Here is a 25,825-nt window from a genome sequence, read left to right as displayed (position 1 = left end):
AGAAGGGATTCGTGCTCACAGAAGATCAGTGCCGAGTCACTGTGAAAAAACTTCAACAGCAATATTTCAAAGTCTGCATAGAAGTGGAAAGATGAATTCATTCCTTCATACACGTCCCTCAGCTCTTCTTTTTTTTTGTTGGTCCGCTTTAATTTGTGCACTGTGAAACCGAACCAGACTAAATTGAAAACAAACCAAAAGTTAGCAATTTCATTCTGATTCAGACTAGCTAAACGGGCTATAGCTGGTGAAAGAGCCCTTAGACTCAAAAACATGGGAAAATAGGGTCCAGGTTGAAAAATACTTTTATTTTTATTCCCTAATCTTGAGGCCCCATCTTGAAAAGGGGACCTGTGTCAGAATCTAGTTCCAAGACCTTCATTATCTCTATTGTGTGCTTATATGATGCATATTCCTAAATTGGTTTTGTGTTAAATCAACCAGCGAACCAGGGGCCAGGTAGAACTAAGCACAGAAAACACCTCTCACACAAAGTGTGGAAGGAACGGGGGGATTACTAGGGACCCGACACCTGAACTGATGCAGAAGAAAGAACAACAGAGTCGTAATAAATCCAAAGTTACTACTCAGGGTTTTTTAAGCCTCTCTTTGTCCTGCAGAACTACCTCACCCTCCTGGACGATGAAGATCACACACTGGAAAGCCTGAAGATCTATGATGAGCAGCAGCTAGTGATTGAAGGTCTGAGACATCTCCCAATGACTCTCTTCACTCTCATAACAGTGTTGTGTAACAGCTCATTCTAAATAATGGCACATGAAAGTGCGAGTGAACTGGTTTAACCACCGAAATGTCTTCGTCTTCCTCCACAGTCAGGAACAAAGACATGAGCTGGCCTGAGGAGATGTCTTTCATCGCCAACAGTAGTAAGATGGACAGACACAAAGGTGAGCCAGAGGACACTGGATGAGCTTATTGTGCATTTGTAAAGGGGCGGGTAGTTTTAGTCAGCTCTGATTGGTGGATATTAACAGTCTCTATTACAGACAAATATTACATTTCAATCATCACACATCACATCACACTCTATAGAGCATATAGTGGGAAGCAACAATTATTGTGAATAAATAAGAGCGTTAAGACCAATAGGAAAGGAAAAAGGATTAAAATAGTCAACTCTCATGCTGAGCCAAGAGCCGAGGAATAAAAGTGTGTTTTGAGGTTTGATTAAAAAACAGACAGTGTGGGGGACAGCCCAACATGTGGAGGCAGAACGATCCAGAGGTTTGGAGCTGCAACTGAAAAGGCTCGGTCACCCCTGAGCTTCAACTTTGACTTTGGGGCAGTCGGAAGCAACTGCTCAGCGGATCTGAGTGTCCTTGATAAAAGATGTGGTTTTAAAAAGGTCTGAGAGATAAGTTGGAGTTTGCCCATTTAACGATTTATATTTTAATAATAAAATCAATCCTAAAACGCACAGGGAGCCAGAGAAGAGAAGCCATAATAGGGGAGATGTGCTCACGTTTACGTGTACCAGTTAAAAGATGAGCTGAACAAGCTGCAGGCGAGACAAAGAGGCCTGGCTAACACCAACGTAAAGTGCATTACAATAATCAAGATGTGTGGTGATAAAAGCATGCATTACCTTTTCAAAATCATTAAAAGATAAAAAAAAAAAGGACTTAACCCTGGATAAAAGCCTCAGTTGGAAATAACTTGATTTCACAACTGAGTTTATTTGCTTGCAGAATGCTGCCCACTAACACCATAAAATACCCGATATGGATGTGTTGCTCTTGTAGGTGTGGGGCAGGCAGGAGGACGCTGGCAGATAATGATATAGTACACCACTTTTTGTAAATAGATACTGATTCATAAATACTTAGTGTTAGGTTATATACCAAATGTTTTTGGTAAAAGAAAATAATCTTTTGCAGCTATAAGTGACTGATGGATGTTAAAAAATTGTTGCCATGTAGATTTATGTAAAAGTTTTCCTTTAATTTCACAGTAATGTTCACACCAAGCATGCTGAGAGGAACGCAGTTTGTCATATGTGCACTAGTAAAAGATATTAGCTGGTCAGTAAAGAAAGCTTGTTAGCTCATTCAGTGTTTTTCTGACCAGTAAGTCCTTGTTTTCCCATCCCAGTTCCCACAGAGAAAGGAGCCACTGGCCTCAGTAACCTTGGCAACACCTGCTTCATGAACTCCAGTATCCAGTGTGTGAGCAACACCAAGCCTCTCACAGACTACTTCATCTCAGGGGGACACCTCTATGAGCTCAACAGGTGCCATTTAAGTGTATGACTTAGGTATAAATCACGCCACCATTATCCTGAAACTTTATACTTTTAACCGCCCCGTGTCGGTGCATTTACAGAACCAACCCCATCGGGATGCGAGGTCACATGGCCAAGTGTTATGGTGACCTGGTGATGGAGCTTTGGAACGGGACACAGAAGAACGTGGCTCCACTCAAACTCAGGGTAAGCAGCTTCATCACTGTCGGACACATGAAGTGTTAAAAGACGTTTGTGTGTTTGGCCTTTTCTAAAGTTTTTTAAGTGTTGCATCTATTTTAAAGTTGTCACTGTGCAGTAGATCTCCTTATTTGTTATGGGTCAGTTTTGATCCATAACTCTTCACCTTTCTGCAAGCTGAATCACAACCTTTGTGTTTATGTGCTGTGTCTAAACTTGTTTTTCTAAAGTGTCTTATAAAATGCTTTTTAAGGGTTCTATAGAAATAACATTTATGATGTCATTACTTCCTCTCCAGTGGACAATAGCAAAGTACGCCCCACGCTTTAATGGCTTCCAGCAGCAGGACTCCCAGGAGCTGCTAGCCTTCCTGCTCGATGGTCTCCATGAAGATCTCAACAGAGTCCACGAGAAACCCTACGTGGAGCTGAAGGACAGCGATGGCCGGCCCGACTGGGAGGTGGCATCTGAGGTCAGAAGTCACACTGCTGATCAAATACTGTTGTCTACAAATGAAATGAATACTACTTGTCTCGCTCTGGTATGATGGTCGAGGATAGATAAATATATATCTACTTAGAATCTTATCTTTGTCTGAGGGGGGCCACACCAAACATTTTGGTCAAATCACTATTATGATTGCAAAGACAAAATAAGCATAAATATAAGTTAATGACAACACCTGTAGTGTGATCAATGATGTTGACATCAAACATGAGTGATCTGAGAAAGGGGAGAAGGCCAGTTCTGAGCGGAGCATCAGGCCTCTCTGAACTCTGGGACAGGTGACGGGCCGTCACATCCTCTGGTGTCCGCTCTGAGGAGAAGAGAGCAGTCAATACCTGTCAGCCCATCAGCTCAGCTCTCCTTTGGATATCTAATGTTGCTGTATCGATGTTCTGTTTATTTTCTGCGTGTCCTGTTGGATGGACTCGCAGGATTAGTGCTGTGTGATCTCACTATTCTGTCTGTGTGTGTGTCAATGCTCCTCCACCCTAAAGGCATGGGAGAACCACCTGCGTAGGAACCGCTCCATCGTGGTGGATCTGTTCCACGGTCAGCTCAAGTCCCAGGTGAAGTGTAAGACCTGCGGACACATCAGCGCTCGCTTCGACCCCTTCAACTTCCTGTCTCTTCCCCTGCCCATGGACAGCTCCATGCATCTGGAGATCACCGGTGAGGAGGCTGCAGGAAAGATTCCGTTTTGTTTTTTTAAAACCACAAAAACAAGCTGAATGACGTATAATGTTGTGGTCTGTTTTGTAGTCATTAAACTGGACGGCTCCACACCTGTGCGCTACGGTCTGCGGTTGAACATGGATGAAAAGTACACAGGGCTGAAGAAACTGCTGAGTGAGCTGTGCAGTCTGAAGCCTGAGCAGATCCTCCTCGCTGAGGTCCATACCTCCAACATCAAGGTACTGAGACTGTTCCACCGACCACGCTGCAGGACGAGGGTAGCCGGTAACACAGAGGGCAAGGGGCAACATCATTCTGGGTGTTATACAAAACAGTTCGATATCAAATTAAAGACTCAGTTTACTCAAATTACTAAAAGACCCTCTCACTGAGCTCAGTCAGAGAGCTACAGCCACAGTGAGTGCACATTAACTGAGAAATACTGGCAGCTCTCTTAAAGAATCTTACTCACAAAGTCACTATTGACCATTTAAAAGGAGATGATCTCACAGTATATATTTGACTTGGCCACAGTGTGCAGACAACTGCGTATAACGTGGATTATTTCCACAGACTAAAGGCAGGTGTATTTTGTGTCTGGGCTTCAGTCACTGCAGATTTGCTGGCTAGAAAAGGAGCCGGTTTAGATTAGTCTAAATAACACGAATCTAATTGCTGTTGCTCCGCAGGAAAGCCTATCCTGTTTATTTTTGGTCCAGTGTTTGTTTAAGCAGATAATTGCTTCTATAGTCTCAGTTACCCTTAGCTTTTAATACCAGTCCTTCACTGCAGCTAATGATAAAGTTTTGGTCATTGCAGTGTACTTTAGTTGCAGGAGCGTTCTCATTCTTCATTATTAAGTAGATATACAGGATGGCTGCCTTAAAGGTATAATATGTAACTTTTCCTGCATTCAAATGTCTAAAAGTGACCAGACCGTAGTTATATATTTAGAGTTGTGTACTTACATTATCCCAAATGTTTCCTACAATGTTCAAACCTGAGGTATCTGTCATTTTAATCGAGGTAACAGTGCGTTTCGTTTGGTCGCCTGTCAATGGCGTCATCATATCCCCTTTGTGCATTCATCAGCGTTGTGGTTGTCTGTCACAAGCTGTCATAAATTTATCCAGTTTTAAGCCACAGTTTTACGACACTTTTTTTAGATCTTTTAACCTTCATAACTGCTCCATTACACATGCAGTGCTGTCTATTACTGTACTACTGTGAAGTGCTGCAGTCTGACGTCCAACTTGTTTGCGTTCAGAACTTTCCTCAGGACAACCACAAGGTCCGTCTGTCTGTTAACGGCTTCCTGTGTGCATTTGAGATCCCGGTGCCGGGTTCGCCAACGTCACTGAGCTCACCCACGCTGGCAGGTGAGCCTGTTCACTCACACTTTGTCTTTGCGTTCTTATCAGCACGGATCTGTCTGAATCCACAGTTCTCCATTATCTCATCTCCTCGCTCTTCCCCCTTCATCAGACATCACCCTGATAGCCAACGGCTCGGCTACTAATGAGATCCTGGGCATTAAGCCCGTCCTCATCCCCAACGGTGGGCCCAGCACCCTGGTGCCCTATAACCCAGAGTTGCCCCTGGGCAACGGGGTCGCCAACGGACACATCACACCGGTGCAGGAGAGCCCCTTCATTGGATACATCATCGCCATGCACAGAAAGATGGTGAGAACTCAGGATGCTGTATTGTACTGTACAATATGTGCAAAGCAAATTACTGTCTGTAATTTAACAGTTAAATCTACTGTATTATTGCCAAATTATTTATGACAGAAAATAACCTCTGCATCATGTAACCTCCAACAGTTCATTGCTCTACAGGTGATAGTTGCCTGTGTTCCTTAAACGTTTGTGTCGCCCCTTCAGATGCGTACGGAGCTGTACTTCCTCTCAGCTCAGAAGAACCGGCCCAGTCTGTTTGGCATGCCGCTCATAGTTCCCTGCACCGTCCACACCAGTAAGAAGGATCTGTACGACGCCGTCTGGATCCAAGTGTCCCGACTGGCCAGCCCACTGCCCCCACAGGAAGCCAGCAACCACGCCCAGGATTGGTAGGCTGCTCCTTTCTCCATCATATTTTTGTGTATTTTTTTTTTTTACTTTTCACGGAGCCACATGTAGGGTAGCAGTTTCCCCCTGCTTTCTCTCTTTGTGCTAAGTTAAGATAAACACATCCCAATGCTATGCTAGTATCTTTGCACTGAACTTACCAAGAGGAAATTGTCATAGATCTGTTGTAGATGTGAAGTGAAGGTGATTAGGAACGGCCTGAGCAGATCTGCATCACGATCAGGGCTTATTGGTATCAGCTATCTAAAGCCTGATCCATTTCTGCTCCTTGGTTTAGAGTCAGTTACTCCAGGCTCAACCACCTATTGCAAGAATAAAACAGTGAAACAGCAGCAAGCACTTTCAAATGATGACGTCCACACCGAATTCCTTTTTTTCTTCTTTTAACCTGCAGTGATGACAGTATGGGCTACCAGTACCCCTTCACTTTACGGGTCGTGGGTAAGGATGGCAACTCCTGTGCCTGGTGTCCTTGGTACAGGTAAGACACACATATATATCATATACACACAAACGTGTCACAAGAGCCGGGGACTCTTAGTCCCGGACTACTTTTCTCGGAACTAAAAGGTTCCTGCGGCCCACTGTTGTCTGCGTTTCAACCGCGGTCTAAAGACCTGTTAAGATTAGTCGTCTTGAAAACTCATACATGCCTCATCTGTGCATATTTGTTTGCTTTTTTTTTAAACTATGAATGCTAATAATTTCTGTCTGTCTGTGTGTTTGCAGGTTCTGTCGAGGCTGTACAATAGAGTGTGCAGAAGACAGAGCTTCTGTAGGAAATGCTTATATAGCTGTGGACTGGGACCCAACCGCCCTGCACCTCCGCTACCAGACCTCCCAGGAGAGGGTAAAACACACACACACTCCAGCACCAGTATAATATTGAGCAGTCGAGGGATTTCAGTGAAAAATTAATGAATGCAACATTTTGTGTGTCCATGGTATTTTCTTTTCAATTTTGTTGTCTTCTGTACAGTAGTTGATTTGTAAACAAATAAAATAACCTCTCAGAAAATATTTCAGCCTAAAAATGAGATAATCTTGTCAACATGTAGGAAGTGAGAGTGAGCCTTGTACTGCAGATTGCTCGGAGTGAGTTACACTGCTGCTGTTTCACCGCCATGCGTCCTGCTCACATTTAGGCACATTTAGTTTCCAGACTTTTCCAGTAGTTTATGATTTTAAATTTAAAAGTATTATTGTGTAACCTTTGAAAGTAAATCTGCAAAACAGAATCTGCTTTAGTTCTGAGTTTGACCGCAGCGCTACAGAGTGATGGATCCTGGGACCTGTAGGCTGTGCCATTAGGGTTGTAATCTTATTCAGCTGCTCTGTGATAGTGTACTCAAGTAAAGATACATACAAGTAAGCACTGTGGTACCGGTCACTGTGGGTATTTGTAAAAATGCTGCTTTATGCTGAACATAAGTTAGCAGTAAAATAAAACAGTACTCTCATACAACTGTCAGATAATTGGCATAGCCTACTGATTCAGAAAACTACAAATGGTTAGACAAAAAGCACAATAGTGTGAATTCATCCTCACCCTGTTCAGTATCATCACAACCGTGGTGTCCCTGCAGATTGTGGAGGAGCACTGTAGTGTGGAGCAGTCCCGCCGGGCCCAGGCTGAGCCCATCAGCTTGGACAGCTGTCTGAAGGCCTTCACCAGTGAGGAAGAGCTGGGTGAGGATGAGCTCTACTACTGCTCCAAGTGCAAGACACACCGGCTGGCCACTAAGAAGCTGGACCTCTGGAGGCTGCCGCCCATGCTGGTCAGTGTCAGAACTGAACTCTTGCCTCACAGGGAGAGATTTCTACGGTAGTATTTATTCTCTGCATTGAAAATAACGACTTGTTTTCTCTTCTTCAGATTGTCCACCTGAAGCGCTTCCAGTTTGTAAATGGTCGTTGGATCAAATCCCAGAAGATTGTCAAGTTCCCGCGGGAGAACTTTGACCCCAGCGCCTTCCTGGCTCCCAGAGACCTGGAGCAGCACTGCCTTCACTCCCGCAGTGAGAGTGAGGATCTGCTGAGGGTCGGAGAAGACAACCTGTCCTCCATCTCTGCCCCCGCTGGCTTCTGCACCCTCCCCAAAGGTACCACATGTTGATTTAAGCCTCATATTTAGTTATTGCAAGCCACTCATACACTGAGACTACTGGCATGTTTAAAGAGACACATTTTTCTGTCATGTGTTTGATGGTTAAAGGGTAACTTCAGCATTTTTCAACCTGGACCCTATTTTCCGATGTTTTTGTGTCTAAGTGACTAATGGGGACAACACATTCCGAAACTGGTCCAGTACTAAGGGAGAACGCTGTAACAAGCTGTGAGGGTAGTGAGAAGCATCAATAATTACGTCCACTAAAAGTTCTTGTTGTTGCCACTGACAGGCTCAGATTGTTTTTATTAGTGTCTGACATCATTACGGAAAGGGCCCTACAGAGAAATAAAACCTTCTTCTGACCTTTCTCTTGATCCGGTCTGTTCGTTATTGTGTGTCTCGCTCGGAGAAGCCTCGTTGTGGATTCTGAATATCCGTATACTCTGGCTCAAATAAATACAGCTGGCCATCGAATTCAAAGACCTCATCCACATTATGGAAATCATCTAAATATTCAGCCATGACATTAGTTAATACTAAGCTATGCTTTCTGTACTCCAACACAACAAACAGTCAAGTTTCCATCATGGATGTATTCCACTATTCCACCGTTGTCTTCCAGCAACACGTCACCTCTCCAGAGTTCAGAAGGAGACTTCTCTTTGAGCTAGACTCTTTCCATAATGTCAGACACTTATAATAACAACCAGAGCCTGTCATGGTAAAAACCAGCACTTTTAGTGAACCTAAATGACGGTGTCAGCTTGCCCCAATAGGAATACATTGCAGCTGCTGTCTACAGCGTTCTCCCTCAATACTGGACCAAGTTCAGAAATACATGGGAAAAGAGGTTCAAGGTTGAAAAAGTTACCCTTTAAGAGCTGACAGCTTGTTGAACGAAAAAGACTGAAGTACAAATGAGCAGAGCAGTTAATGGCCCAATGGCAGAGGAAGTGTTTTTCACTCTGTGGTTTCCCAACAGCTTCCCCTGCCTCTAGCAGGAAGTCAGCGCCTTCTCTCAGCCGGACCAGCAGCCCCTCTGGCAGCCCCAAGACCGGCAGCGGAGGCCGCAGGCCAGGCCGGCTACGCCTGCCTCAACTGAGCAGCAGACACCGCCTCTCTAACAGCAAGGAGAACCTGGAGGGCGCCGCTAATCCTGAAGCTGAGCCGCGGGACGGTGCAACACAGTCAGACACAGAGGGGAGCACAGCATCGGGACCTCTTCCTGGATCAGGAGAGGCGATCGCGTGGGAAACGACGTGCGGCACCGAGGCGTCCAGCAGCCACTGCGACGTGGTCCTGGTGAACGGTGACAGCAACGGGATGAGCTCAGACTGCAGCACAGAGAGCAGCGTGGACCCCGACAACTCGCTGCTCCAGCACAGAGACAACATGTGCCTGGACGCCGTCTACAACCTCTATGCAATATCAGTAAGTATCGCACATCAACATCATGGCCATACAAGTAGTTAGAGGCTTTCTGCTTCGAAACAAGCCTAAATTACTTATCTGCTTTGTGCCATCAGTGCCATTCAGGAATCATGGGAGGAGGCCACTATGTGACGTATGCCAAAAACCCCAATGAGAAATGGTACTGTTACAATGACAGCAGCTGTAAGGTAAGGCATTTGGACACTTCATACCCTTTCAACAGGCACCAGCGAGAATTAATCTACATAATTCTGTCTGAAATCAAATCATCCTCTGTGGTACATCTGCTACCAGTATTATTGTTCTAGATTGGACAGATAGACAGGCATAGCAGCATTAAATAAAGGGGGCAAGTGTTGGTGCAAGTCAGCAAAACGTCAGTTATAGTATAGTTATTTTATTTTTTTAGACCAATCAATAGAATAAAGACATCAAAGTGAAAACAAATCTATATAAACTGGAATAAAAGCCATTATAATATGCAGTATTTGGAGGCATCTAGCGGTGCATTCATGCCACAACACATCTTAAATCTGCCTGTAATGTTTTACAGAACTGTCTCAGCTAATATAACAACACTCGAAAAGATCGATCACATCTCTGTGTTTTTAAATCAATTAAAATCCTCCAGGAAGTGCACTCTGAGGAGATTGACACCGACTCGGCCTACATCCTTTTCTACGAGCAGCAGGGAGTCAACTACTCCCAGTATCTGCCAAAGATCGACGGCAAGAAGATGGCCGACACCAGTAGCATGGATGAAGACTTTGAGTCCGACTACAAGAAATACTGTGTCCTCCAGTGATCGCGCCTCGTCTTCCATCAGCCAGCACTACACCTGCTGCTCTGAGCAGGAAGCACCCGGACGTTCAGATCATTCTGAAGAATTCTCATAAACTGCTAACGACCTGAGTCGGACTGTGGTCTCTGTGTCTTTTAGGGACGCGTCGCAGCACTTTCTACACTTGATCGCAAACATATTTTAGTGCAAAGGTTTGCCAAAACAACAATGAAGCCCTGGTGAAAGCACTAAACTGGTGCACTTTGCTGAGCCCAATGAAACAACCCCTCCCCCCAACCCTCATGTGAACAACCCTCGCCATAACACACATGTAACATATACTTGCATACTAACGCATCTCAGAATGTATGCCGGTATGGCCAAGTCATGAAGTGATGGTTACTTTGTGCATTTCTCACTTGTGATGTCAGATTTACACCTGGAGTTCTCACGTGATCTGAGCCTGGAGATCTCACCTGGAGAAGGAAAGGTGAAGTCCAGGTGTAAATACAAAGCCAATGATTGGATACAGGTTGAGTTTTAAAAATGCCAACGGGGGGCCCAAGAGTTAAAGAACCTGTGTAGATGTCATATTTGATGCCACAGATCAACATAATGTTGACATTCGGTTATCTAGTATATCGGATACTGTGACAAGCTTTTTAACAAGATGGTTCTCCAAAGGTTTTATTAGCGTTAGGGTCACTAGGGGGAAATCATAAGTCGCCTGCTACCTCATCGCTTCCCGCAGTCTGTCAGCCAACTGTACCCTAAAAGTCTGTGACAGTATTAATAATCATAAATAAAATGCTTCCTTCCAGTGTAGGAGTCATGGTACACACATTTCAAACGATTCAATCTCTCCCCCCTTCTAGGACACTCTCACAGGTCCTGATGTGGACATAAAACTAAAAGAACTGTGTTTCATTCCACAGCTGCCAAATATCAGTGGTGATTTGTGCAATGTTGACCTGTGTGTACCCATAACTTCTTAGAAAGCTTGAGTACCGATCTGGGTTTGTTTAGGACAGGTGCCATGATTTCAAAAGAGACACGCTTAAAGAATAATATACTATATGTGTTTAATACTTTTTTCTTTTTTTTTCTGCAAAATGAGTTGTTTTATAAAAGATTTATTTTATTGTTTTGATTTTTTTTTTTTTTTTCTTCAGTAGCCACTTCAGGTTAGGAATGGATATTAATCTCAAAGCTACACCAGAGGCGTCCGACTCGTCTTCACAGCGCCCGTCGCAAACAATGAACTTTTCACCTGCTGCGAACTCATCTGTAATACTAATGTTCATATGCTCCCCGATAAGAAACCAAGAAAAAGTTGGGACATTAAGGATCACTTCATTGTGGCAACTCAACCGCCAACAGTTCGGTCGGTATTTTGCTAGTAGCGGTTAAATGGCTACAGAGGTCTGGTAAACTCCAAACGCTTCAGTAACACTGGAGGTCTCAAAGCTGGATTACCAACCAGGCAAAGTGGCCCCCAAAAGCTAATTTAATCAAATGTTTTGGTTATTTGCACCTTTAAAGCCTTCATTTATATCAAAATGTTATTAGTGGGCCATGTGTCAAAATCTAGTTTTAGTGCATTTAGTATTTTACTTGATATTATACATATATGGTGCGTATTCCCAAGTGAATGTGTTAAAGTCATTCACCATAACCCAACATAGAACCAATCATTTCCTAGAAGGAATTACACAAATTTAGTACCAATTAGTGGTGTTCAATTGGTACACTTCCTGTCAATTAATTCCAGGTAATTGCCAGCATAATTTGGCAACGTTTCAAAATGTATGAGGAATAAAGTTTAGATTGACAATGCGTAAACAATGTATTTAATATTTAATTTAAATGTGCGTTGTTTTAAGGATATTCCTCTGGAACTTTAGTGCCCCTAAACCCACTGATATCAGATGGTTTCAGTTTACTCTTCATTTATTCTTCCAAAGGAACCATGGCCTGTCGAATCCGCTGAGAGCTACAGTGTCTGGACTGTAGTCAGATCTAAAAAAAAACTTCACACATCACACTGGACCCGACACTTACACTGTCGTTTGTTTTCTGTGTGCTGAGTTCTTTAGTCTGAAGGTTGGGCTACTTGATGTTTTGCTGTGTGGAGTCCAGTGGCAGAGCTTTGTGTCTGGAGCGTAGCAGCATGTGTGGGGCTCGGTCTAATCACTGTTAGCGGACAGCAGACGGTCAGCAGGTTCCCTACTTTGTCTTCTAGATCACAGGAGATGAATCTCTGTGTTCACCCCTTTTTTAGCTGCTGTATTTATGAGGAGAAGGCGTCTCTATGGATGTATTTGGAGAGATCTGTCACTGAATGAAACTATTTTCCTTTTCAGAGTACGTTTGTTGAACAAATGGAAATGTACAGATGAGTGCTATTTATGTTTGCTTGCTCAGCTCTTCGTGTCCTCCACCCTCCTGCCTTTGCACCAAGCCGTAGACGATGTCCAGTTTGTGTCGGTGTTTGAAACGTCATCACGTGGCTCAAAGGGGAACTTTTCCCCCTAAGGTTTAGTCTCTTGAGAACCCAGTTTGTAATGTTTGCTTCATTTAAAGGTGCAATAGCTGTCAACATTTTTATTTCTTTTTTGGCTGTGAATGTTCCCTCAAACCACTACTTGTGTGATGCTAAGCTTACCACACCTGTAGCTTAAACTGTGTTAGCAAAAACCACAATTTGAAGTTGAGTTAAGAGTTAATTTCAGCACAATTTTTGTAATCCAGGAACCTTTCTGCCCGAAAAGAACTGAACTGAACTTTGACGCTGAAATTGGGCGAAAACACCAATCTTGTGAACCACGTAAAATAACATCTTAAGCCCCTCCCCATCTCCAGAAGCCCCGCCCATCTGGCCCAACCCCCCCCCACCCCCACCCAGAGGAGTAGTTGGAAGTGTCGGCAGGCAGTGCAATCTACTACTGAGCTGTCTGTCAGTGTCTGTAGCCTCTTTATTTAAGTTCATTTCTGTTGGATCTGAACCAGACGTGTTAATTTAAAGAACTTTTTTTGTAAAGTGTTTGTTGAAAGAAAGTGACGTTGCACTGACATGAAAACATGTACATAAAAAAAAATGTGTTTTGTAAATAAGCCAATGAAAACTATGTATTTGAATATGAACTGTACAAAATACTGTACTTGTAGTTGTATATGGAGTGATACCGTTGATCTGTAACAAAATACCCGAGCAAACAAATTAAATTCTGCAGAGGAAATGACAACACCCGACTGAAATATATGTTTTTATTTGTTCTATGAGCAATGCAGTATTTAGACAACTTTGGTACAGACATTCATGTTCCCCACAGGAAGGATGAGGTGTAACACATTTGGTGATCCATCTTGATGGATGATGGTATTTTTTTTATACTAAATTTGGATTTTGAATAGCTTTGGTGTGGTAGTTTTCAGGTATTCCTCCCAACTAAATTATTTAAACACTGCTTGGTATAATAGGCCTATATGTTAAACTGAAAGCGCCTGCATCTTACAGATTTGAGTCTTCCTGAAGGTTAAAGTTTAAATCATATTCATGCAGGTGTACGGCACAGCCATTATAACCTCATACTTCTCATTATTACTCTGCTGAAATGCTCATGCTATTCCTCCATCATCTCAAACATTTCTAAAGGTTTATTACTGTTGATTTAAGATCTAAAGCTCATGTATGTGTTTATTAAGGGGAAATGAGTTCTACCAGCAGAATCCTTGTTGCTGCTCAGGTTGTATAACCTTTTTCTTTAAAGGGTCAATAACATCAACGTCTCTTTGACTGAAGTTGTTTTATGACCACATACCTGATTCCCATCAGCCTCAGCTGTACTTTGCATTTAGTCAGTGAACACGTGAACATTTTACCTGCTGCGAAACAACATGTCAACAGTGTCATCATGTTGCCACACTGACAGGATTTACTGCTGTGGACCTGTAGTCTCAGAGTTTTACTTGTCATTTTCCTTCCTGATTGTAAAATATCATGTTGCTGCAGTAAGTCTGTCTGCAGATGAGAAAGGAAACCACATCCGCAGAAACTTCCCCGAAGTAAAGACTGCTACTGAAACCTCTATCATTCAAAGGGGCTTTTCCTCCTCCCCTATTACCTAATCCTGACTGCCCATTTCAGACCCTTAAGCAACAAGTATTAGGCCTTACAGATGAACTATGGCCGGTTTATTTATTAAAGTGTTGGTTATGGACTACTATGTACAATATCTGTTGGTGGATTGTCATGATGCTGCAGTATACCAATCAGCTGCTTGGCTAAACTCTGGACTCCCATACAGTTATAGAGACCAAAATCGTTTTTTGTACCCGGCTGTGAACATGTTTATTCTGCTATAAAGTTGGGCATTTTAACATGGGGGTCTATGGGGATTGACTCACTTTTGCAGCCTCATGTGGCCATTCAATGAACTGCAGCTTTTGGCACTTCTGCGTTGGCTTCAACTCTCAGCACCGGAGGCTGCCGCTTGAGTAAAGATAACAAAAACAGAGATTTATTCTTCTTGTATCGTGTCTAACTTTAGTAGATCATAACATATCAGGTATGGAATCAGTCTGCATTTGCTCCGGTTCAAAATGAGACCAAACTTTTCTATGAATGTCAGTTTCTGAGCCACGACAAAGACCAAAATGTGACCTGGAACAGACTAGGTAAGGCTTGTTTTTAGCCTAGTCTATTGCCAGAAATACCTTTTGCTACTGAAGCAGTTTTTGATCCCCTGCGACCCATACCGGTCGGTTCAGAGGAGTGAGGATTCACTGGTCAATTACGGTATAAAACAGTCAATAAAATAGTTTTTTTTTTAAATTGCATATCATCGCAAACACCAGAAATCCTTGAGCATACAGTGAGCACAAAAATATAACAGTACTATGAGAGATTTGCCGTGGACAGACAGATTTCACACACACACACGACCGAACGCATGATCTCCCCACAGATTATGATCCACCTCAAACAGCTACAACATTAATATTACTATTATTATACACATTATCATGCATCAGTAATAAATATACACATTTAACACTGACACGGGCACCTTTTAAATTTTATACTTTAAGTTTGATAATACTTAATAGGCAGTATATTTTTGGCATCATTGAGCAAAAATTCCATAATAACTTCTGAGCGATAACTAGACTTCTGCACCTCCTCATGGCTCTGTTTTCAGGCTTTAGAAAATCTAGCCCGTGACGGGAGACTTTGATCGATCACAGGTCATTTCATTGACAGAGGGTTCCTATTGGCTGTGCTCCGGTCATGTGACCAGAACTTGGCGTTCCTTCACCAGATTTCACAATGGCGGCGGCTTCACAAACTTTCTCATTTTACAGCTAAACAGTACACTACAAGATGATTCTGAAAACAGAATATTGATTCATATTTGATCAGCGCTGCCTAGTTTGACCGCTTGATCGGAGTTCACGAGTGATTGACAGCCGGCTCTCATAGACAGTAGATTGACAGCAGACCTCAGATCAGCTCTTACTGCTTGTTTTCCTCCAGTCTGTGAAATCTGGCAGATGCCGTTAGGAGCACCGGAGGACAGAGAGGCACATGATTTTTTTCAGGTTCCCTGTTTCATGTACTACTGTCACGATATAGCGGCTGTTTTATAAAAATAACTTTTTTTAATCATATTTGCTCCAATCTCGCCTACTTCAGCTTTAACTTCTAAATAATTAAGTTTTTTTTTGTTAATGCAGGACTTTTACTTAAAATAGTTTTTCTGCTATTTTTACTAAAGGATCTGAATATCAAAATGAGGGTTAAAAATGTCTGGAAAACATCCATTAATTTTTTTTTCTTCCTCACAATTTCTCATAGAAAATCAATGAAACCAAAAATATTTTAAGTTTTTTGTTGAAATAATCAGTTAAACTGACTACAGGTGGTTTGGATCAAACGACCTAAACTGAGTTTCTCATGTGCCTCATTTTCCATTTTAGCTTCAATTAAAACCTTCAAATTCAAAATAATCCAATCACAATCAGTGACTGGCCATTTAAGCAAAGTTTAAGTTGTGATGTCTGAGAGCGTTGCTTGTTACTGTCACGCAGCTCAAACCACCCTCTGCTATGGTTCATTTCCTCTGCTTATATTGTGGTTGACGCGCGATGAGAGCTCTTACTGGTGACATTACAGACAGGCTCGAGGTTAACACAACACATTGTTGAATTCTTGAAGGGTTATAGCATTTCTAGGTAACTCCAAACAGAATAACGGTTCCAGCTGGCTTCTGATCAGCATCAGTCAGTTATCAAACTCAGAAATCACAGGTAAGGCTGTTTAGTATCGTTTACAGAGCAGTTGATGTGAATGTATGAGCTTAATGTGTCTCTCACTGTTCATTCTTATTGTCTTCAGCTTCAGGTTTGACAGGATGCTCTTCCACCAAACGTTAGTAATGTTCCTCTTCATGTAATTAATAATCTAAAAGAAAGTCCAATGTGTTTGATTTGTGATTATACATCGTTAATATTGTTCCTGCTTCTCTGGATCACTGGTGTTATTTTTAATATCATTAATATCATCTTCCAGACTGAGGTGATGTTCTTTTATCAAACTGCCCGGAGACACAATGACTAATAATTCCACTGCGTGTTCAGGTGAGATTTACATCCAGTTGTGTTCACTGACACATCGTGAGAGCATGTTGGAGCTGATTTCTGTCGTGTTCTGCTCTTTCAGGTCGGCCCCCGGACCTACTTGTCTCCGTCCTCATAGGGGCCCTGACCTTCGCCGTCGTGGTGGTCACACTGCTGGGGGTCGTATGTCTCAGAAAGTAAGAGATGCTGAAATGATTTCACAAGGAATTTACCGGACGGTTTGTCCTCAGTGTCGTTTGATTTGTTTGAGTTAAAGTTGCACTCGGCAAGATTTTTATTAAAAAAGAATATGGTTTACTAGCTGAGAAGACTACATCAACAAGTGCAGTTGCCTTTGAATTAGTGCTAGATTGTGAAAACTAAAGTTTGGCTATTACCTGAACTAGGTAATAGGAAATGTTTTCACAATAATAACCCTTTTTTACAGCAGACTAACCTTTTCATAGCAAGTGTAACTAACAACATTAATGATGTCTCCTTTCCAAGCCGAGGACAAACATTAGCTACACAATACGTAAACTAATCGGACCCCAAAACTTGATGCTTGTATGACATAACTTGGAACAAAGAATTTCATCGGTCAAACACATATTTCGTAAAATATCTCGATAATTATCGGATGGATTGCTATGAAATTTAGTACAGACATTTAAGTTCCCCTCAGGATGAATTGCAGTCACTTTGTTTGATCCTCTGTATTTTCATCCTGCGTCACCATCAGGTCCAAATTTTAACTCGTCCAATACTTTGGTGTCTGACACAAAAAAGACGCATAGATGGTGTTTATTTCACAATTTCTTGTGAAACACGTTCTTAAGCTCCCAAACTGGAAATAGTGCTGTTACCACAGAAGCATTACCTACTCCAACTTTTGTTTTTCATACAGGTAGATATTTATTTTTCCAGTAAACCACGGCCCCCGCTGGCACAGCTGCCTTGAGCTTCTGCTGGAATCTGTCTCCCCCAAACCTTGTACAGTGTTCTTAGTTTAAAGGTCCCATATTATGCTCATTTTCAGGTTCATACTTGTATTTTGTGTTTCTACTAGAACATGTTTGCATGCTGTAATGTTAAAAAAAACACTTTATTTTCCTCATACTGTCTGCCTGAATATGCCTGTATTTACCCTCTGTCTGAAACACTCCGTTTCAGCGCATTTTGACGGAATTGCAACAGAATTGCGTTGCTGGGCAACAGCTTGGGTCCATGTATACTTCCTGTCAGCTGATGACATTCGCATCCACTGCAACAGGAATAAACTGGGACACATTTAGAATGTTTACGTTTAAAATTATGTCAAGGGTCTAAATATTGTATATTTGTGACATCACGAATGGGCAGAAATCCTGACAGCTTGTTTCAAACGAGAGTTTCTGAATACGGGCTGTGTGTATTTCCCTGTGGATCGAGTGTTTCGATACTTTCACAGTATTTATATAAGACTTAAGCCTGCTTTATAATAAAAAAAACATGAAAATCTAACTTTTTTACAATGTGGGACCTTTAATAAACTCTACTATTTCTCGCAGATATCGTTCTTTGGTCCAGACCATTCGGCAGCTGAAGGGTAGCAGGTTGTTGCTGGATGCTGTTCCTCGGCTGGAAGCTCACATCATGCCTGGGAGGCCGGTGCCAGCGATGGTGAGGGAGGAGGAGGAAGAGGAGGACCTTCCTCCCCAGATTCCCCTGCAGCAGATGAGCACAGTCAGGTCCCCCCCCAGGAGGCTGTGGAAAGGCCTGCAGCAGGTACTGCTGATACACCCCCGTCTTCATGTCACCACATCATGCAGATATTTTATGCTGTCAGTTATTTGACCTATTTTAGGGGTGCTTGACTTCCGTTAGTGGTCAGCTGAAGAAATCTCACATGCTGAACTGAATGTTAACTGCACATGTGACACGCTCTGTCAGTCTGATCTGTATTACTGCTGATCATGTCTCTTTTGTGCCAAAGATATCACCACTTTAGCTCAGGATAGAGCCAAAATCAGACATTTCTGGTACAATGTGGACAAAAAATTAGTTTGTGACTTTGACCAGGATGGTGTTTGCGTGTCCTCTCAGTCTCCCGTCCTAACCCCGTTGCTGCTCTGCTCTGATTTGATGCTGCAAAGTCACTCTTATGGCATTTGTTCAAGGGTCCTCATGTTACCAAGTCAGACCTGAACCTGCTGCAGCTCATCAAAGCAGGGAAGGAGGGCGTCTTCTACCAGGCCAGGATGACCAGAGGGACGTGTAAAGGCCACAGCATGTTCACCTGCAAGATCAGCAAGGAAGGTAGGCCTGTATACATACTTCTCTGTAGGGTTTAGACCTGCAAGCATTTCTTTGAGGCAGAGAAAATCAATCAAGTGTAAACGTAAAAGTCAAGGTGCAAAGTATCTGGCTATCAGTAACCTTTACTAACCTGTAACTCTGAACTGAAATATTCCTGAAAAACTTTTCAAAACTTTTCAAAGACACCTTTGATCTGCATCTCCTCCTACGGCTACCAAAATGAATCTTTCACAACTCTGTGTAGATGGGTGCTGCGATGACTCCTTTAATGATGAAAATCAGAATCAGTTTTCATTTTACTCAGGAAATAGGCTTCCTCTCTAGTTTATATTTAAGTTCAGTTTTTGAGAAGGTTCTTTCTTAAAAGCAGCTATTATAATATTTTTATATTGACAGTGGATCAATTATGTGTGTAAGGTAAAGGTAAAGGTAAAGGTAAAGGTAAAGGTAAAGGTAAAGGTAAAGGTGTCGCTTGTCGCTTGTTTTCAGCAGACAAACCAAGTTATCGACTAGCTGGTGAACACAGAGAATTTAGTTGCTAAGAAACAAATGTTTTTCTGAGAAGTTGGAGGTGACCAAAGCAAAGTTAAAAGGAAAGTGAATATTGGACTTAGATTCATCAGCAGGACACAAACACGACTCTAAATGAATACTAATGTGTGTGCTGTATGTGTAAATAAGTTTTGAAATGTTATAAGTTGAAACATAACAAGCTACAGTTAAGTAGCATAATATGAACTACAGTTAAATGCAACTTTAACATTGGTTTAGAGCTGTTTTTGCAGCTGTGGTAAGAAAGGGCGACGGAAAATATGAAGATAAAAACCCTCAGCCCACCACTCCTTCCTCTCCTTCCTCTCCCACACTGAGCAAATGCTGTGGCAAGCTACATTTAAACTCAACCCAAACCGAACCAACGTCAGCGCACATGTACAGTGGGCTATGTTATAGTAATCCAATGGTCTGTCATGCAAACAGACACATTAATCAGGCTACAGACACGCTAAATGGGCCTAACTATAATTCACAAAAAATGATGGGGGTAACTACCGTAGATATTTTAAACTAAATGTGGTTGTCTGTAGATTCAGATGATTTTTTTTACAGTTCAGTCACAGAGCTGTGGTTTAATTGTTCTCTCTTTTTTTCCTCGAGGTGTCCGTCCTAAGCATGTGGACACAGAGGTTTCCATCATGAGGAAACTGGTGCACCACAAGAACATCCTCCAGTTACTGGACTGGAACACCACTGAAGGTGAGAGACATTTATCCACAGACTGTTATTCCTCAGCCAGAATGAAACCACTGTCCTGTTCTACAGTTCTCCTGGTAGAAGGACAATAAAGAAAGGTAGATCATGAGACCTTGGATATGTTCCGTCCATCAATCCATTTTCTTCCGCTTATCCGAAGCCGGGTCGCTGGGTCAGCAGGCTTAGCAGGGAATTACAGACGTCCCTCTCCCCGGCAACGTTTTCCAGCTCTTCCTGGGGGACCCCGAGGTGTTCCCAGGTCAGCTGAGATATATAATCCCTACAGCGTGTTCTGGGTCTGCCCCGGGGCCTCTTACCAGTTGGACGTGCCTGGAAAACCTCCAAAAGGAGGCGTCTAGGAGGATCCTGATCAGATGCCCGAACCACCTTAGCTGGCCCCTTTCGACGCGAAGGAGCAGCGGCTCTACTTCGAGCTCCCTCCGGATGTCTGAGCTCCTCACCCTATCTCTAAGGCTGAGCCCAGCCACCCTACGGAGGAAACTCATTTTGGCCGCTTGTATCCGTGATCTCATTCTTTCGGTCACTACCCAAAGCTCATGACCATAGGTGAGGGTTGGAATGTAGATGGACCGGTAAATTCAGAGCTTTGCCTTCTGGCTCAGCTCCCTCTTCACCACAACGGTCCGGTATAGCACCCGCAAAACTGTAGAAGCCGCACCGAACTGCCTGTCCATCTCCTGCTCCTTTTTTCCCTCAAAGTGAACGAGAACCCGAGATACTTAAACTCCTTCGCTTGGGGGAAAGACTCACTCCCTGCAGGTCACGGTCTGATGAAGGTCACGGTCTGATGAAGCCAACAGAACCACATCATCTGCAAAGAGCAGAGACGCAATTCTGAGGATATGTATTACTTGGATATGTTCTTCCCTGTAAATCCCACATCCTCTCTCTCTGTTTTGATCTGTGCAGAGCCTTACATTCTCATCATGGAGAACGTGAGCTCCGGCACTCTGAGGAGCTTCCTGCAGACCAACAGAGTCCACCTGAGTACAGATCCTGAGCTGCAGAGCCTCCTCACCATCGCCTCCTACCACATTGCTCTGGCCTTGCAGCACCTGCGCTGCAAAATGGTAACAACAGGCTATTATGAAGTACTCAGCTGTATGTTGATGAATAATGATTTACAGTATTGACCACACTGGCCAATCATAGACCCATGCTAAGCAGTGTCAGTGTGGTCTTCCCTGCAGATTGTGCACTGTGACTTAGCTCTGAGGAACATCATGGTCAATAAGTTCCCCTGGGAGGTGAAAGTAGCGGAGTTTGGCCTGTCCCGAGACTTAACACGCATGACGAGCCGCCGCAGCAGCCGCTGGAGAAACCCACGGGTAAGACATCAACACACACACACACTCAGAGGAAATTCTCCTCGATGACTGATACGGCTCGGATTTCTGTTTTCCTACAAGAAGTTCAAATAGTCCTACATCCCTAACAAATGAGCGTCATACCATCAGAACATGTGACTTTAACAGGTAACAGATAACTTGAGTTTTCATAAGCCCTGTTCAGACCTGGTATTAACATGTGTCCTCAGTGATCGGATCACAAGTGGACAGCTCTAAGTACAGGTGTGAACGCACTCAAGACGCCATCAGGACGCATTGAGGTCGGATCTTTCAGACCACATTCAGAGGTGGTCTGGGCCACATATGACCACATTCTTTTAGCAGTGTGTACATGAATGTGTCCTGGACTACATTAAGGACCTCCTACTCATCTGATGTCACGCTGGGATCCATGGGATCACCGCGCTCCTCAGGTGAATAGACAGGCGAGCGCTCGTCTGCCTCGCAGCACGGAAACGGTCTCTTTGCTCTGCTGTATTCTGTCGGTACAACTGTATTTTATTAAATATATCTTATCTATAGGCTACATATCTACAGACTATCAGACTAGGAACAGAAAGTGCATTATTATCATACTGTCGGAGATTTGGCAGTGTTTTTGTTCCGCTGCTTTGCATGGAGCTGACACCCGTCCGTCCGACCGCCTGCTCGCTCTCCTCCCCGGCCCTCTAAAGCTCTATACCCGCTGTTGTCTGGCAATATCCTTATATTTTGATTTTGTATAAATATTAATAAAATGTACCGAAATTCACAATATTACTACTGACATTCCTGTAATCTTACATCACAACGTCTGCTGTATTGGCCGTGTATTTACTACGTGTTTATTTGCATATAGAGCGGGGAAGTGAGATCGGATGTGGAGACGCTTTCTAATACCAGGTGTGAACAGACGTACTTAAAGCTGTACACTTGTGAACCGATCACTGAGGACGCATGTTAATACCAGGTCTAAACAGGGCTATATATACTGCTTTTTCAACTTATTAAAATAGGATGCCAAGAGGCACACATTGTATTGTTTTGGCAACAAAAAAAAAACAGTGCAGCATGTGACACAATTTTGTACCATTTTGATCACATTTTGTCCCATTTGGGACACATCTTGTCTGTGATGTGTACAGCAGCGTGTGCCGCTGCGCTGGTACCCACCTGAGTACTTCAAGAACAACTATTACAGCTTTAAGGGAGACGTGTGGGCATTTGGCGTCGTGCTGTGGGAGATGCAGACATTTGGTGAGTTGGTTGCTCAGGTAATAAAAGATACATGTGGCACAAAATGATTAAAAATATGAAGTTAGATCAAAGGGGTCTACTTTGGGTATGAAGGAGATTTTTCTATTTGACTGCCTCTTTTAGTTGTAAATAAACATTAAGGCAGTATCACATTCCCTAAAACAATCTCATTAGTCTGGGGAAACATGAAACTTGTCAAATTAGATATATGTGATCTTGATGATGCTCACAGCAAGGTGATGCCTATTTTTACAAAACAAATGAGAAGATGAAATGAAAATATATGATGGTACATTTTAAAAGACAGCAGGTAACTAAAGACCTTGAGTAGAAAAACATGACTTGTTTGATCGATACAAAAATGTCAGGTAGGTTTGTTTCACTCTGGAGTCTGGAATATATCTCATATGTAATATCTGTATGTTCAGGTACACTGCCGTACCCACACCTTGAGACATCAGAGGCAGTGGTGTACCACATCTGTATTGGTCATAAGAACACAAACCCTGAAGGCTGCAGACCAGAGATGTAAGTGAAAACGGACAATTACACAAAACATTCAAAGTCTACATTCGACAGGCGATTTGGCAGCTATTATATATAGTCTATGTAACTTCTATCTTGCAACGGTGGTTTGACGGAAACAAATTGTCATTAAATTTGAACAAAACTAAATTTATGTTATTTGGAAAACCGAAAAATAGACATACAAGTACAAATGACGATAGATGATGTTAATATTGAAAGAGTATATGAAAATAAATTTCTGGGTGTGATACTGGACCACAACATCTGCTGGAAACCTCAGATAACTTACGTAAGAACAAAGCTGGCAAAGAGCATAGCAGTTTTAGGGAAAACAAGACTGGACCATAAATCACTGCACATTCTGTATTCTTCACTTGTATCACCATATCTGAATTACTGTGTGGACATTTGGGGTAACACTTATAAAAGCAACTTACAACTATTATGCAATACTACAAAAGAGAGCAATCAGGATTGTAAATAATGTGGGATATAGGGAAGACACTGTTTTTAAAGTCACATGCATTGAAATTCATGGATTTGGTCAAATTTAAAACTGCAATAATTATGTTCAAATCAAGAAATAATTCATTTCCAGGCAATAGTGGATTTGTGGAATGGGTTAGATGATGGGTTGAAGCGGAGCACAAATATAAATCAATTTAAAAAGCTATACAAAAAATATATTTTTGGGAGATATATGGATGAGGAAGAGTCGTGATATGGGTTGTGTTAAGGGTTGGTTTATATTTATTTTTTTAACTCTGGATGGATATGTGAGTTATAAATAAACTTGGGATGCTGTTCATATATTTAATTTGGGATGTAAATAAATCTGGGATAGTTTATATATTATATTATATTATCATTCTATGACATGAGTTAATGGGAAATCTAAGTTTTACTTCTACCTACTCCTTTTCGGACAATGTTAGTCTTGTTTTGTTTGTTATTATTTTGTATCTGTTTTTTGTTTTATGTTCAAAATAAAGTCATTCATTCATTCATTCATTCATTCATTCATTCATTCATTCATAACATGATGAATCCCTTGAATGTCTAAACCCTACAGACTTCATATCATGCGAGACTGTTGGCTGGAGCCGTACACTCTGAGACCCTCATTCACAGACATTGTCCGCATGCTGGAGAACATCATGGAAAACGATGCGGTAAGGAACATCATATTTTAAATAGTTGACATGATTATTTATTGTGTCATTCATTCTTCATCTTTTCATCTTTTCCTTTCAAAGCAAACATTGTGTGACCTTTGTGGTGCTAAAAATAGTCTCAACCTTAATAATGTATCTTAAGTTAGACTGCAGGGTTAAAGTCATATGACTTTAATTCAGTATGTAAAGCCAAATGACATTACATACTTGATTAAAGTCATATTATGTAACACACAGAGATGCAGGAAATAATTTTTCTGCAGTTTTATAACAATTTCCTAGAAGGTAAACTGAGTTCATTATTTTTATCTGAAACGCTCACTTTCTAATGAGATGACTTGTCAGTCAAACAGTTTGGATGAATTATTATTATGAATTATTTCTAATGAAAATGTCCTTTTGGTTATATATAAACTTTTTCGTTTTCTTTTTTTTTTCAGGATTATGTGGATGTGGAGAGTCCTCAGCATTTGGTGAAAGATGAGGATGGTCAATATCATGAAGCTAAATGTCTACGGGCAGCCAGCGTCACCTTGGAAGATACAAATCACATCTAAATACCAAGGCAAGAGATAAGGCAGAGAGGTTTAAAACAATAATCTGCATGTCTATGGGTGTCGTGTGTGTGTGTGTGTGTTTGTGTGTGTGTGTGTGTGTGTGCAAAATTACAAGGACTGAAAAAATGTAATTCCTCCCTGGGGATTAATAAAGTAGTTCTTCTTTTTATATATTTTTTTATTTTAAATTTATCTGCTTGCCTTTCAAGTGCTGTCTGAAATATAGCAGCTGCAAGATGATCTCACATAAACAACTCAACAGAGAGCAGGATAAACATAATGTATATGTTCTTGTTTAGCACTGTAAAATATTTGTCATGTTTTATGTTTCTACTTTAACTTTGTTATCCATCCTATTGATAACTCAATGAAAATGACAATTTTCTACGCGATGTGTATGGAGGACGGAACCTGCCAAAATAAAAAAAAAATACATAAATAAATGACTTGCTAAATAAATAAATATGCCATTAAATTAACTCAACATAATATAAAAAATAAATGTATATATAAATAAATCATAAATAATACGTAGGCTCATATATTGTGTGGCTGGCTTTAATCCTGACGTTCAAAAGCCCTCGAAAGTCCTCCAAGCTTCATGAATCAGAAAGAACTGAATTTGCTGAAATATGTTTGTATGTTTTGCAGGTGTTTACAGTCCTTTTTTATCACAAATAATGTAGTAAAAATAAATAAAATCATCTGCTGCATTATGTCAGTCTAAACCTTAAAGGGCAGGTCTATTATTTTGGGGG

The 25,825-nt window shown here is 41.9% G+C and overlaps 2 protein-coding genes across 6 annotated transcripts in view; both read left to right on the top strand.

The window, feature by feature from the left end:
* usp32 (ubiquitin specific peptidase 32) overlaps nt 1-13,279 on the top strand; it is a 52,651-nt gene extending 39,372 nt beyond the window's left edge. For both annotated transcript variants that reach the window (XM_074640005.1, XM_074640004.1), the window contains exons 18-34: nt 621-702; nt 834-908; nt 2,113-2,251; nt 2,344-2,449; nt 2,742-2,915; nt 3,445-3,619; nt 3,710-3,861; nt 4,890-5,001; nt 5,108-5,307; nt 5,509-5,693; nt 6,107-6,193; nt 6,442-6,562; nt 7,299-7,490; nt 7,589-7,814; nt 8,805-9,253; nt 9,349-9,441; nt 9,885-13,279. In XM_074640005.1, the coding sequence (XP_074496106.1) occupies nt 621-702; nt 834-908; nt 2,113-2,251; nt 2,344-2,449; nt 2,742-2,915; nt 3,445-3,619; nt 3,710-3,861; nt 4,890-5,001; nt 5,108-5,307; nt 5,509-5,693; nt 6,107-6,193; nt 6,442-6,562; nt 7,299-7,490; nt 7,589-7,814; nt 8,805-9,253; nt 9,349-9,441; nt 9,885-10,058 (2,742 nt within the window). In that variant the 3' untranslated portion in view covers nt 10,059-13,279. The remainder of the gene's footprint in view (nt 1-620; nt 703-833; nt 909-2,112; nt 2,252-2,343; nt 2,450-2,741; nt 2,916-3,444; nt 3,620-3,709; nt 3,862-4,889; nt 5,002-5,107; nt 5,308-5,508; nt 5,694-6,106; nt 6,194-6,441; nt 6,563-7,298; nt 7,491-7,588; nt 7,815-8,804; nt 9,254-9,348; nt 9,442-9,884) is intronic.
* Nucleotides 1-25,808, top strand: part of LOC141770481 (tyrosine kinase receptor Cad96Ca) — a 159,481-nt gene extending 133,673 nt beyond the window's left edge. Inside the window, exons 1-13 of one of the 4 annotated variants that reach the window (XM_074640015.1) lie at nt 14,448-14,711; nt 16,432-16,464; nt 16,606-16,673; nt 16,756-16,849; nt 18,203-18,419; nt 18,812-18,950; nt 20,106-20,204; nt 21,132-21,292; nt 21,413-21,550; nt 22,696-22,807; nt 23,236-23,335; nt 24,408-24,507; nt 24,951-25,808. In XM_074640015.1, coding sequence (XP_074496116.1) covers nt 16,646-16,673; nt 16,756-16,849; nt 18,203-18,419; nt 18,812-18,950; nt 20,106-20,204; nt 21,132-21,292; nt 21,413-21,550; nt 22,696-22,807; nt 23,236-23,335; nt 24,408-24,507; nt 24,951-25,067 — 1,305 coding nt within the window. In that variant the 5' untranslated portion in view covers nt 14,448-14,711; nt 16,432-16,464; nt 16,606-16,645 and the 3' untranslated portion in view covers nt 25,068-25,808. Of the gene's footprint in view, nt 1-14,447; nt 14,712-16,119; nt 16,344-16,431; nt 16,465-16,605; nt 16,674-16,755; nt 16,850-18,202; nt 18,420-18,811; nt 18,951-20,105; nt 20,205-21,131; nt 21,293-21,412; nt 21,551-22,695; nt 22,808-23,235; nt 23,336-24,407; nt 24,508-24,950 lie in introns of those variants that run through there. The other 3 variants (XM_074640017.1, XM_074640014.1, XM_074640016.1) reach the window with 3 other exon arrangements.
* The last annotated feature ends 17 nt before the right edge of the window (nt 25,809-25,825 follow it).

Source organism: Sebastes fasciatus, chromosome 7, assembly GCF_043250625.1.
Source record: "Sebastes fasciatus isolate fSebFas1 chromosome 7, fSebFas1.pri, whole genome shotgun sequence".
NCBI lineage: Eukaryota > Metazoa > Chordata > Actinopteri > Perciformes > Sebastidae > Sebastes > Sebastes fasciatus.
Note: the sequence above shows the minus strand (reverse complement) of the source record. Positions and strands in the feature narration are given on the sequence as shown.